The sequence below is a fragment of the Paramormyrops kingsleyae genome, chromosome 1, assembly GCF_048594095.1.
Source record: "Paramormyrops kingsleyae isolate MSU_618 chromosome 1, PKINGS_0.4, whole genome shotgun sequence".
Taxonomy (NCBI): Eukaryota; Metazoa; Chordata; class Actinopteri; order Osteoglossiformes; family Mormyridae; genus Paramormyrops; species Paramormyrops kingsleyae.
The window spans coordinates 73,150,918-73,163,037 of NC_132797.1; the positions used below are offsets into that span (position 1 = coordinate 73,150,918).

Here is a 12,120-nt window from a genome sequence, read left to right on the forward strand (position 1 = left end):
GACAGCTTTGCATATGCCATAATTTATTAAGAAGACGCCGATTTAACTCACTATTCTGGTCCACATTATATGGCTTGGGAATATTTAAGGTCACCTTGTCACTTATAGCAGGCTGTAAAAACAATAAACTCTTGGGAATTAAACTCATGATTAATTATGAAATCAAGCCTCTTCGGTACAGACTTTGAAAAATATTTGCAACCTTATTGTTCAGCCCATTGTTAAGCATTTCCAGGTATTACACAGTTTGATTTATAGACGTACTGCAGAGATAGACCACGTGAGTCTCTCGCAGTTATGAGAGCTTCTCGGTCAGTCGTCAATAAAAGGATATTGTGCCAACTGATTGGGTGATGTTATGGTGGGCGTGGTCATCTGAGGCGAACGTATCTGAGCTTATGAATTATGTAAGTAGCTGCATGTGACGAAATGCGAAAACGAAGCTCGGAGCGTGTCTGTTATCCCGGGCTGGTGACCGGAGGATTTCGCTGTGAGCTAATTGTATTTTCAGGAGTTTTGAGCAGCTCGTCTTAACTTAGCCGGGGTACTTGTAGGTTACATATATATTATGTTGCCTATTTTAAGTAAAAATATATATATATATTGATTTTGGTACCGTCCTCGTTGATATGGAAAGAGGATTAAAATGTCTTTCAGTTCTCCGGCTGAGGGGCTATTAGGATAATGTAGTGTCACCTGGGGTTGTGAGACCTCTGAGTCCGTGTCTGATTAATGAGTGTCCGTATCCCCGCCTGTTCATGCAGATCTGATGAGATGACACTGCATAATCTCCACATCAGAATCACCTCCTCCTGCTCCTGCTGCTCCTCTCAGTGATCGCCGCGGATTCGCGTTCGCCGAAGCTGCGTCCCGGTGCCAGCGGGCCTGTGAGTGTGTGCGGGCGCGTGAGCGCGTGTGCGGGCGGGCGTGCGAGCGAGCGCGCGCGTGTGTCTCACTGTCCCCTGCCTCTCCTCCGCGCGACGCCTCAACCATCGCCTCTGCAGCCTCACGGCGACCAGCAACAGTGGCAGCTCGGCTCCAGGCTCCAGCACCGCGAGGCACCGACACACCAGGCCAGCCACCCTGCCCCGCCCCCCCGCCGCTCTGCAGAATGATCCCCTGGATGAGAACTGAGGAGATGGCACAAGAGCAGCTCGTGCATAGGCTCAGCACCGTCGTCTGCAACATAGGTAGGAGGAGCTGTCTCCATCTCTCCTGTCTGGATTGTGTGCTTTTCCTAGCAGCGTACAGATCGCTACCTGGTGAGGTTAGGGAGGGTTGGGGGGGTGGGTGGTGATCCAGACAGCCAGTGATGTGAGGTACAGTGAGCGGGGAGATGTTATCATTCCTTCCGTCCTGTAAAATTATAGGTGAGAAGACGTATCATTGCAAGGTCAGAACACAGGGACTGTCCAGTACATTCTTGTGAAAATGAGTCCCTCAACATTATCGGCAGCTCAGACAGCTCAGACAGGTACGAGCCGTGCTGAGGATTAACCCGACCGTGGAGAGCCAGCCGGCTGCTATGGCGATGTGCGGAACATCGGCGCAGACTAATAGATGTGGCTTTGGGATAGTCTTTGTAAATCAGCACAAGTCCTGGTACAGAAATGATTGCAGGACATGGACCTGGAGGGTGGCTGTTGCATCTGCTTAAATCCTAAGGGGAGAGCAAACTTTTTCGTTTTTTGCCTGTCTGAGAATCCACCCCCCCAAAATGGGCCATCATCGTTAATTTCCTGAGCCCTCGTGTGACAGCTTGGGCTGTGGTTTGCGGTGGAGAAGGAGCAGGTTCTGCCTTGTCCATATCACAGGGGTGGTTTTGTGGTAAGATGTCGTGCTGTATGGTTTGTGACGAACAGACCCAGACAGGCTGACTTGTACATGAAGGATCATAGTGATGATTACATACACTAACACCCTGTCTCTTGTATACCCCTGTGGCTCAGACACACACATACATGCATAGGCACAAGTACAAACATACAAAACCATGCAGTCAAGTGCTTAGACAGACATACATGCAGAGATACAGGTGTGTGCATTCACCCCGGTCAAACTACCTCACACTGTTAACCCACAGCCCACTGGGATGATTTGGGTGTATGATATATAGTGTCTCCTTAAGAGTAATGACGTGAAGCAATTTCTCACTGTCTGCTCCGGGAAGGAGCCTTCTGTTGTACCCTTGAACCTAAATTTCTGCAGTGAAATATCCAATTGCATAAATGGGTAATTTATTAGTCACTTAAAGCATCAACTAAATGTAAGTTTGAATGAATGAATGCTACATGTATATCTCGCTTTTCAAGACACCTGAAGTTCTTTACAGATGCAATGGGGAGCCCCTTTAACCGGCAGCACTGTGTAGCCCCCACCTGGATGATATGACAGCAGCCATTCTGCGCCAGTACGCTCGCCACACAATAGCTGAGCTGGTGAAGAGGCAGGAGAGAATTCACCAGTTAGATATAGGAGATGATTTGGGTTTGAGGTTCACCAAGTCAACCATAGTTAACTAGTAGTTCTTTGTTGAATAACAAAAAGCATTTAATCTCTGAAGGAGGATGAACTTCAGACTGGCTATTAGTCTTAGTTTAGGCGACAGCACCCGTTTAGTGACAGCTGCCAGTGATCGAGCTGGCATATTTGAACAGAAGGTGGAGCTGGGCTGTGACTCCGGTTGGATCAGTCCTATCTCCTTTGGGTGGAGACTCGGTGGTTTGTTAGCTTAGTGTCTACGGCTCATTTCTGTTGACACCAGAGTCTGGCAGATAGGAGGTAGATAGAAGTCCGGGAAGGTTGTGCGCGGGCTAGTAATGCACTCTGCGCGGTGAACACATTAATAGCTCAGATGAGGTGTCGTCTCGCGCGCGTGGGTGAGTGGGTGGCGTGCCCGGCGGGGCTGACGTCCTGAAGGAGCTTCTGTATCCCGCCATGAGTGATGGGAGACATCCGGAAGCAAACTGCCCTCACTTTCCACCATCTCGCCATCTGAGAGCCTCCTAAACATCTCAGCTCACCAGCGGCAAAGAGCAGATGACCAGTGTGGAGATGCTCATGATTTTAGCTCTGCTGAAAGCGGTGACGTTTTGAGGGTAAGGTTAGCTGGTAGGAGAAGGGAGGTGGGGGCTGGGGGCATTTAAAGATAGAGATTATCTGTGTCTGCTGTGACCTTGCCGTAACTGAGAAGAATTGATGAAGTTTTTGCATGAGCTTTTTTGTGAATGTCAGTATTGTATTCTTACATCATGCCCTTTTCAAGACAACCCTCCTGATTTTAATTCTAATTTAATAAGAACAGCATCATAGACCTTCATGGCAGTTAGTGTTGTGTAGCAGAGTAGGAAGAACTGGAAAGAGAAGCCAGAAAACAACAGGAAAGATGTGAAATGATGAAAATATATCTTGTGCGCTGGCTTTGGCCGGAAGACCATCTGGCTTCCAGAGCCCCCAGGCATGAACATCCATGGTAACAAAGCTGATCTTTCCTCATTCAGCAAACATCCCGCTTTTCAGGCAGCCGTGGTGCCTTTAACCTAAGCGGTCGTACAGTTGTTCATAGACCCAGTTGCTCGGCTCCGTAATTCAGCCAGAGGTAGGCCAGACCCCGCCTGGGATATGAGGCGGCAGCTTGGAGGTCTCCAGCCTGTGGGTTTAACCGCTACGCCGCCCCCGCTGCCCCCGCCGTCCCCGCTGGCCCTGCTTAGGGGGCATTTTGAGGACTCAAGTCGGGGAAGTGCTGATGCTTTTTTTCCCCTGCATGACGCAGCAGGACCTCAGCAGTCCAGGATTAAACCTTTCTGCAGCACCAGCACGTTTTTTTATATATACAATATATAACCTCTTCAGGCTTGCAGATGGTTTTTTTTTTCAATCTAGCTGGTTTCCAGGCCCGAGGGGATTCAAACTGAAGCAGAAAGACATCGCTGGGGGCGGAACTGGGGCGGCAGACGGCCAAAGCCCGCTCCGTGTTGACCTGGGGGGGAGGTGAACCAGAACGTTTCTGATCTGGAGACCTGCCTGTAAGTCAAATGTGACTGGAGAGACAGAGGCGGTGTGTGCGGTTATATATAATCTAACAGTAGCGTATTAAGGTAACATGGCATTTTTAAACCCGGAGTTTCTGCTGGATCTGTTCATATGAAGTCGCTCAACCAACAGTCTTCTCATAAGACGTCTGTGTCCTTAACCGATACGCCCCCTGCTGCTCAGTTTGGTGTTAGGTTGTGATCCTTAGCTAAAGAAATGGTAGACTGAAGTTTTGAAAAATATTTCAAAGATTAATTATTTCGGGGCCCCATCCATGCGTGGTGGCACTGTGGGCACTGTGGGCGCGCTGTCGCTTCACGCCACTCTTGTGGTGACTCGAATCTCACCCCTGATTTTTTTTTCTCTTGCAAAGTAATTGCCCAGTAAATATGTAGTAAATTATAATTTTTTATTGGTTAATTACCACAGGTAATAAGTAGGTATTCACAAAGAAACTACAGCTGAAATACTCAGAAAAATCTCCACTATTACCCATTAACCCAACCATGTAGTTGTGACCAGTTTGGGTTGGTAATAATATAATTGCGTACCGCCGACGAGAGTAGGCAACCAGTTCTTAGAAACACCTCCTTTGTTACTCATCAACTCAAGTTACAACTGTAGTTATCCAAGGTTTACTTTGGTAACAACCCAAGTTTAATTATGTATTATGTAGAAATTAAAATGGTACTTTCCAATGCATGACTTTTTCTTACATAGTTATTGCTCATGGCTGCACCCATTTATAAAGAGTTTATTAAATGTTACCGTATACTTTCCTTGTAAGACCTCCCGGCAGGCGCTGTGTTCCTCTAGCGTCATGCTACGTCTTCTTAAATGCTGGGTACATTCTTGCAGATGTTTGTACAATTTACTCGGTATGGAAGCTGACACTGTACTGTAAAAGGAAGCCTTCTCTGTTTCCATGGTATTACCAGAGTTAGATGGTAATAGTGGAGATTTGTTTACGTTTTTTTTAGCTGTAGTTTCTCTATATTTACCTGCTTATTACCTGTCGCAAGTATCCATCCATCCATCTTCTGTAACCACTTGTCCTATTCAGGATCGCGGGGGTCCGAAGCCTAACCCAGAGGCTATGGGCAAGGCAGGGTACAGCCCAGGATGGGGCGCCAACCCATCGCAGGGCACAGTCACACACACCATTCCTGTGGTAATTAACCAATAATATGCTATTATATAGGGGGCCTGTACAAGGAAGGATACCGACTTTGGTGCATGCGGCATCTAAACACTTTGGGTTCCTCCCACAGCCCAGAGACGAGCACAGTTTGATGACCTGGCGCCTTCTGGTTGCTCGTGGCGTATAAGCGTCAGCATGTGCGTCCCTGTTGCCCTGCTTGTGCCCCATGCTGCCTGGCACTGCTGCCAGGCCTCTTTGAGCCCTGGGTTTGAAGATGGACGGTCTCGTCCATACCAATGACCAGCTCTGCGTTGGTGCCCCATTACCCAGGAAGCCGGGGTCTGGCCGTGATGACGTCATGACGGACCAGTGTGGCCTTAGCCTGGTATAATAATGACTTCTGGCGGTTGTCGTGTTCCTGCTCTCGAGACGATCGATTTCCTTCTGCTCGTGGCCGAGTGCCGCCCTGCTAGCCGAGGCCACGGCCGTCGTCACGGACTTAGGGAAACGAAAAACAGGCGGAGCAGGTCACCGGGCTCTCCGACAAGTGCAAATACCAGCGTCGGTAGTGACAGTGACAGAAGGCCGCTGAGGCGAATCAGACACTTTACAGGGCCAGGGTGTGCGTTGGCATGTTGACGTACATCGGAAACTTGCTGTAGCATTAAACGTTGACATTTTTCTGGTGTGTCTCTGGGATTAAGAACCTTATCAAAGTGGATGATGACTGAGATCATGTGATGTGACTGCTGAATTGTGATTGGACAGTGGGTGGGACAGTATGTCTAATTTGGTTTGTGGATTCTCCTGTGGTAGCGTGAGACATTTTTGTCATCCATCATTTGTTTCCAGTAGGTTCCACTGCGTTAGGGGCAGAAAGGAGGTGCAGTTATTGTGTGTGCGGCCTTGTGTGAAAAATGTGCTGTCACCAATGTCTTTGCAGTGATGGAGTCCTTTCTGTCACCCACCGCCTTTTGGCTCATGCCCACCCTTTTTGGCGAAGTGTTCAGTAGAGTAGCCATGGAAACACATTTCTGTCGCGCTTTTTAATGACTGTGTGCTTTTTTTTAACGCAGTTCATCTTGACGTGATCTTTTTGTTTTTGACTTCCTTCACATGGCCTTCAGATCTTCTCTGGGAGACACTACATCTCACCTCCCTCTTGACACCCAGACCCATGTCTGTGCCCATGTTATCCTTCCACCACGCAAGGAGCCCCGCCCACTCCACATAGTTCCACCTGATTGGATGCCTCATTCCACAGACCTCCAAACACTGTCTGTCTAGATTCTAGATTCATAGGTTCAGCAATTCTTGGCTTCTGAGTCTTTCTTGTTTAATAATTCTAGATTTTAGATGTTTTAATTGCACAGTGGAAATCATTTATGGATGTGTATACAACTACTGCATAGTGTCTTTAACTGTTCCATATGTGTCCTTGTTCAAATACCCACCACTCTCTGGATTGTATACATTATTCTGTGAGCTCCGATGTCTACAAGCACAAAACCGTGCAGGCGAGCAAAAGCAGGAAGGGCTTTCAGAAACTAGGCAAAGGTGAGCCTATTTTCGGAGTGTCCCTCCTCGCTCTTCTACACCCTCTCTGTTCCGCTTTCTGTCCTCTGTCCCGTCCCAGGAAAGATGGCGTCCAGGGACCAGCTCTAAAAATGCTTTGCACACCAAAACAGTGGCTGCGAAATAACAGGAGATGTTTCTCCAGGAAGATGTTTTGAGGGAGAAGGAGAGCAGAGTCGGTCCACGAGGTCAAGAGCTTGCAGCTTTTGGCTGTGGTTTTGAATCTGAACCAGCCTTGGTCTGGAGGGATTCTGACATTTCGAAATGCAGTTTTTAATCCTAATGCTGCTCGTGTCTAAATAGACACTCCTGGGGAAATCAGACTCACATGGCTGGAAAACATGGAGAGATGGAGAACGAGTGGGCTTTGGCGGCATACACGCGGCAAGCCTGGCATTTTCCCTACCATGACAGGATATGTGCGCGTATGCCTCTGTGTGCGCGTGGCACTGCGTGCCCGTCTGCGTATGCCTCTGTGTGCGCGTGGCACTGCGTGCCCGTCTGCGTATGCCTCTGTGTGCGCGTGGCACTGCGTGCCCGTCTGCGTATGCCTCTGTGTGCGCGTGGCACTGCGTGCCCGTCTGCGTATGCCTCTGTGTGCGCGTGGCACTGCGTGCCCGTCTGCGTGTGACTCGGTGCGTTTTTTTTCCGTTTTTTTCTTTTTAGCAGTCAGTAATATGGTCATAAGTTGTTAGTCCCATGACTTCCTGTGTGGCCTGGGCACCGAGGGTATTTCTCACTTGCTCCTCTTCCTCCTTCCCTTCTATAAATCGCTCATCTCGCTGTGCCGCCCGGCTCGCTTCTCCTTCTCCCTGCATAAAAGGGCTTCTGACGGGAGGTGAAGGAGACTTGGGCCCATCTAGTCCCTTCGGTTCTATCTGGGTCTCATCCATCGACCGTGAGGTGAGTTGGGGGCCACGGGCAAAGGGCCAGTATCATCAGTACTGTTAATGTCACATCCTTACTGTGTGATGAGCATTAGTGGAATTTGTCGGAACCTTAATGGGGGTGGGGGCTTCATTTTTTTCTGCCTCTTTTTTTTTGGAGTGGCAGAAAGCCCCTCAGCAGTCCAAGGAGCTGTTGTCTGAGACCCTTTTTCCGCTGTTTTTCCGGAGCTTGTCCGTGTGCCAGCGCTGCCCCTCTGTGCCGCCGCTTTTCAGAGCCAGTTGTGTGAGAACCGTTCCCAACAGACCCCGTCACCATGGCGGGAGACGGCGTGAGCCGATTGGCCAGAGGGGCCAAAAGGGGGAGGAGATATTCAGTGTGTGTCTGTGTATGTGTCTATGTGTTTGTGTGTGTGTGTCTGTCTGTCTGTGTCTGTGTGTGTGTGTGTGTGTCTGTCCGTGTCTGTGTGTGTGTGTGTGTGTGTGTGTAGGTGAAGGACGTGGGCAGCCCTGTTAGGGAGAAAGCTTCAAAGTAAATCAGAAGAACAGATGAAAACTTTTTGCTTTGTTTGGCTTCTGTGAAGATTTAGGGGTGTGGATAGTCAGTTACAGCGGCATGATAAATATAAAGTTATTAAAGCGTGTCTGTGTGTGCGTGTGTGTGTGTGTGTGTGTGTGTGCGTGCGTGTGTGTCTGTGTGTGTGTGTGTGTGTCTGTGTGTGTGTCTGTGTGTGTGTGTGTGTGTGTGTGTCTGTCTGTCTGTGTCTGTGTGTTTTATGTGTGTGTGTGTGTCTGTGTGTGTGTGTGTGTCTGTGTGTGTGTGTGTCTGTCTGTCTGTGTCTGTGTGTTTTATGTGTGTGTGTGTCTGTGTGTGTGTGTGTGTGTCTGTCTGTCTGTGTCTGTGTGTTTTATGTGTGTGTGTGTCTGTGTGTGTGTGTGTGTGTCTGTCTGTCTGTGTCTGTGTGTGTCTGTGTGTGTCTGTGTGTGTGTGTGTGTGTCTGTGTGTGTGTGTCTGTGTGTGTGTGTGTGTCTGTGTGTGTGTGTCTGTGTGTGTCTGTGTGTGTGTGTGTGTGTCTGTGTGTGTGTGTGTGTGTCTGTGTGTGTGTGTGTGTGTCTGTGTGTGTGTGTGTGTGTCTGTGTGTGTCTGTGTGTGTGTGTGTGTGTCTGTGTGTGTGTGTCTGTGTGTGTGTGTGTGTGTGTGTCTGTGTGTGTGTGTCTGTGTGTGTCTGTGTGTGTGTGTGTGTGTCTGTGTGTGTGTGTGTGTGTCTGTGTGTGTGTGTGTGTGTGTGTGTCTGTGTGTGTGTGTCTGTGTGTGTGTGTGTGTGTGTGTCTGTGTGTGTGTGTCTGTGTGTGTCTGTGTGTGTGTGTGTGTGTCTGTGTGTGTGTGTGTGTGTCTGTGTGTGTGTGTGTGTGTCTGTGTGTGTGTGTGTGTGTCTGTGTGTGTGTGTGTCTGTGTGTGTGTGTGTCTGTGTGTGTGTGTGTGTGTCTGTGTGTGTGTGTGTGTGTCTGTGTGTGTGTGTGTGTGTGTGTGTCTGTGTGTGTGTGTGTGTGTCTGTGTGTGTGTGTGTGTGTCTGTGTGTGTGTGTGTGTGTCTGTGTGTGTGTGTGTGTGTCTGTGTGTGTGTGTGTGTGTCTGTGTGTGTGTGTGTGTGTGTGTGTCTGTGTGTGTGTGTGTCCCTCTGACCGCTATCTATTAAGTTTGCGAGGCCATTTCCTCAGGCAGGGGGGTAGCTGGTGAACTGGTGCCTCTTCCTCCAGGCTCTCCCCCTGCTGGGGGTGTGGCCATGGCGTGGTGGGGGGGGGGGGGGTGGCGCGCAGACAGGCTCCTCTGAGCTGCGCACACACTGGCCGGCTCCGCAGACGCTGCCGGCTCCCACTCCTGTCTGCGCTCAATAGGAGCCCCGATGCTCAGGAGGACAAGGAGGCGATCCGACAGGAGGCCCAGCGGCACGGTTCTGCTGCCCCTGCTGACGCTGAGGCGCCGTGAGTCGGACCCTGGCCTTCGAACCAGGGCCCCTGCTTCAAAGAGTGCGTGGCTGTTTGTTACTCTGAGCCTGTGTGTGTGTGTGCGTGTGTGTGTGTGTGTGCGCGTGTGTCCTGTCCTTTTGTACAGCCTTTAGAAAGATTCTGGAATGTAGCTACTGTAAAACGTTTAAAGCTTATGCTGCTGTATCTTTTTTTAAAGTTTTGTGAGCTTGGCAAATCGGGGGATGTTTCCAGCGGCTTCGCATGTCTGCATGGAGACACGGTTTCTGAGTTTTTCCGGCAGTCAGCTCATCATCTCTGCCTGTTAGCGAGTCTGGGATCCAGAGTAGATACCCCACACCCCCGTCCCACTGTTTTCCTCTTCAGACGCTGGGAGACCCATTAGTTCAGAATGAAAAATCAAGGGCTGAGATGTTCCCCTTCTGCGTAACGCCTGCCCTTATGAATTCATATTCTGCTGTGTGACATGCGCTCATCGGGATGCTGTATTTACCCAAAACCCCAGGACGTGTCCTTAACCGACGACACGAGAGCTTCGGAGTGGCTTTTTTGTGCTCTTCGGAGAGCTTCTCGACACGCTGACAGGATGCTGGCTCAAAATACAGGATGTCTCTCATCCTGCCTTTTTTACATATACAAAGTCAGCACGTGGTTTCTGTGCAGATAGCACTATTGAGGGGTACTGCATTCAGGTGACGACGTACCCGAGTGCGTCAATGAGGCTGGCTTGTGTGTCTGTGTGCCGTCTGGAATAGCTTCGGACGGTCCCACCTCTGTGATTTCTATTGCACTGCATCGCGACCTGAATGAACGCAGAAAGCGGCGTTATCACCTGAGCGAGTGACGCAGGTAAATGAGTCAGGGAGGGTAGCAGGGGAGTGGTCAGGTTGGGGGGGGGGGGGGCTGCACAGGCTCCACCTTTCATCACCTTTTGTTTGGGAGGGAGCCACCTGGATCGGGAGTAGGAAGTGCTGAAAGTCACAGCGTGGAAACTCGCTGCCTGCCGCGTGGCTCCGAATGAGAGCCAGAGGGTAGAGGGCCGCCGAGGAGGAGGACGGGCGTCCTGGGGAGATGGCTGCGGAGGCGGGACCCCAGCTGCTGGATGTGTACCTGCAGCCCATGGAGGATGGAGGAGGCTTTGTCCGCATTTGTCTGGAAGAAGTGAGGAGTTACCACAGGTTCTCCCAGTCCTGCCACTGGCTGCAGAGTGAGTGAGAGTCGACCCCATCTCTGCCCGAGGTGGGCAGGGACCCCGATTTGTTTATAAATACCGGGTTCAGTCGGTAGAGACGTGAGGTCCGAGGCTCACTGACCTTGGATGCTATAATTCGATGTTTCTTTGATTTTTTTTGGATTTCCACGCATGACATTTTTATGACGGCAAGAATGCTTGAGTCATGGTGTTATTGTGCCATGTCAAGGTTTCATTCTGTGCAAAAGTAGTTAGGCTGAGTGTTTGACCCAAATCAGATGAAAGCAATGTGTGGCACTAAACTTATACAGTGGAACATTGTTTGTTGGTTTTGTGTGGATTTGTTTAACAAGAAAAACACTGTGCATGGAGGTTTAACAAGGAGAATGATCCTATTTGGAGCTTTTGCTGAAGTGAAACAGACGGCGTGATACGAGCGGATGGGTGAAGGGTTCAGCCTGTTGCTGTTTAGCGCGCGGCGAGAGCATCTTGGCAGTATCAGCTTCAAAGTCAATAACACCTGCCTGCAAGTTGTTTATTCCGCCGTTAGAGCTGCTGTATCATTCCACCGCGGAATCGACATGGTAAACACACTGCCTAGGCTCATCTTCACCTGCTTTCTGTGCTGTTTTAGCTATACAATTCTAGACACAGAAATACTCAGGGTTGCACAACTCTAGTCTCTACCAAAGCTCTATGACTTAATCGACTGTAGGTTTTTTTTTTAGGTATTTTAATGGTGCCTGTCTGACCGATATTTTTACAATTTCGCATGTTGTACAGAACTACACAAAAAAGTATTTTAGTCTTACTGCCTTCTGAACGGCAAAAGCCCCTTGGCTGTTAGCGCTTCCCCACAGGCTAAAGAAGGCTCCTTTGTTAGTAAGCTGTTCTCTCTGGCTCCTTACTATCCTCTGGGATCTGTTCGCCATCTCCCAACCTGGTGCCCCCTTCCCGAACTTCCCCAGTTGTCAGTGGTGATCCATCCACGCTTCCTGTCCAGCCACTGTGCTGAGCGGTTTGCGGCCGTGGTTAAAATTGCCGGGATCATCCCCATTTGACGATTGCCATGGGAATCCCAAGCTGGTGAAATGTGCTCACTTCTGCTCAGGAAGGAGAGCAGCCACGTCGATATCACGCCAAAAGCCTGGGCTACTGAGATGGCAAAACAGCACGTTGTAATTGGTCTCCATGGATTTATGTTCTAATTATGAGGCGTTGTGCTGTCTGCAACAAAGCTGGAAACCTCAGAGTATTTCAAGCTGTTAAAATGCTAAATTTTATCGGAATAGCTTGACCGACTGCTTATTA

The 12,120-nt window shown here is 49.6% G+C and overlaps 1 protein-coding gene across 9 annotated transcripts in view; it reads left to right on the plus strand.

Annotated features, from left to right (window-relative positions):
* The first annotated feature begins 428 nt into the window (after nt 1–428).
* The window catches only part of mcf2la (mcf.2 cell line derived transforming sequence-like a), a 51,291-nt gene continuing 39,599 nt past the window's right edge, over nt 429–12,120 (plus strand). For 3 of the 9 annotated variants that reach the window (XM_072698667.1, XM_072698687.1, XM_072698668.1), the window contains exon 1: nt 10,613–10,824. In XM_072698667.1, the coding sequence (XP_072554768.1) occupies nt 10,689–10,824 (136 nt within the window). In that variant the 5' untranslated portion in view covers nt 10,613–10,688. Of the gene's footprint in view, nt 491–764; nt 888–1,004; nt 1,191–3,996; nt 4,026–7,544; nt 7,652–9,467; nt 9,660–10,611; nt 10,825–12,120 lie in introns of those variants that run through there. The other 6 variants (XM_072698671.1, XM_072698683.1, XM_072698681.1 and 3 more) reach the window with 6 other exon arrangements.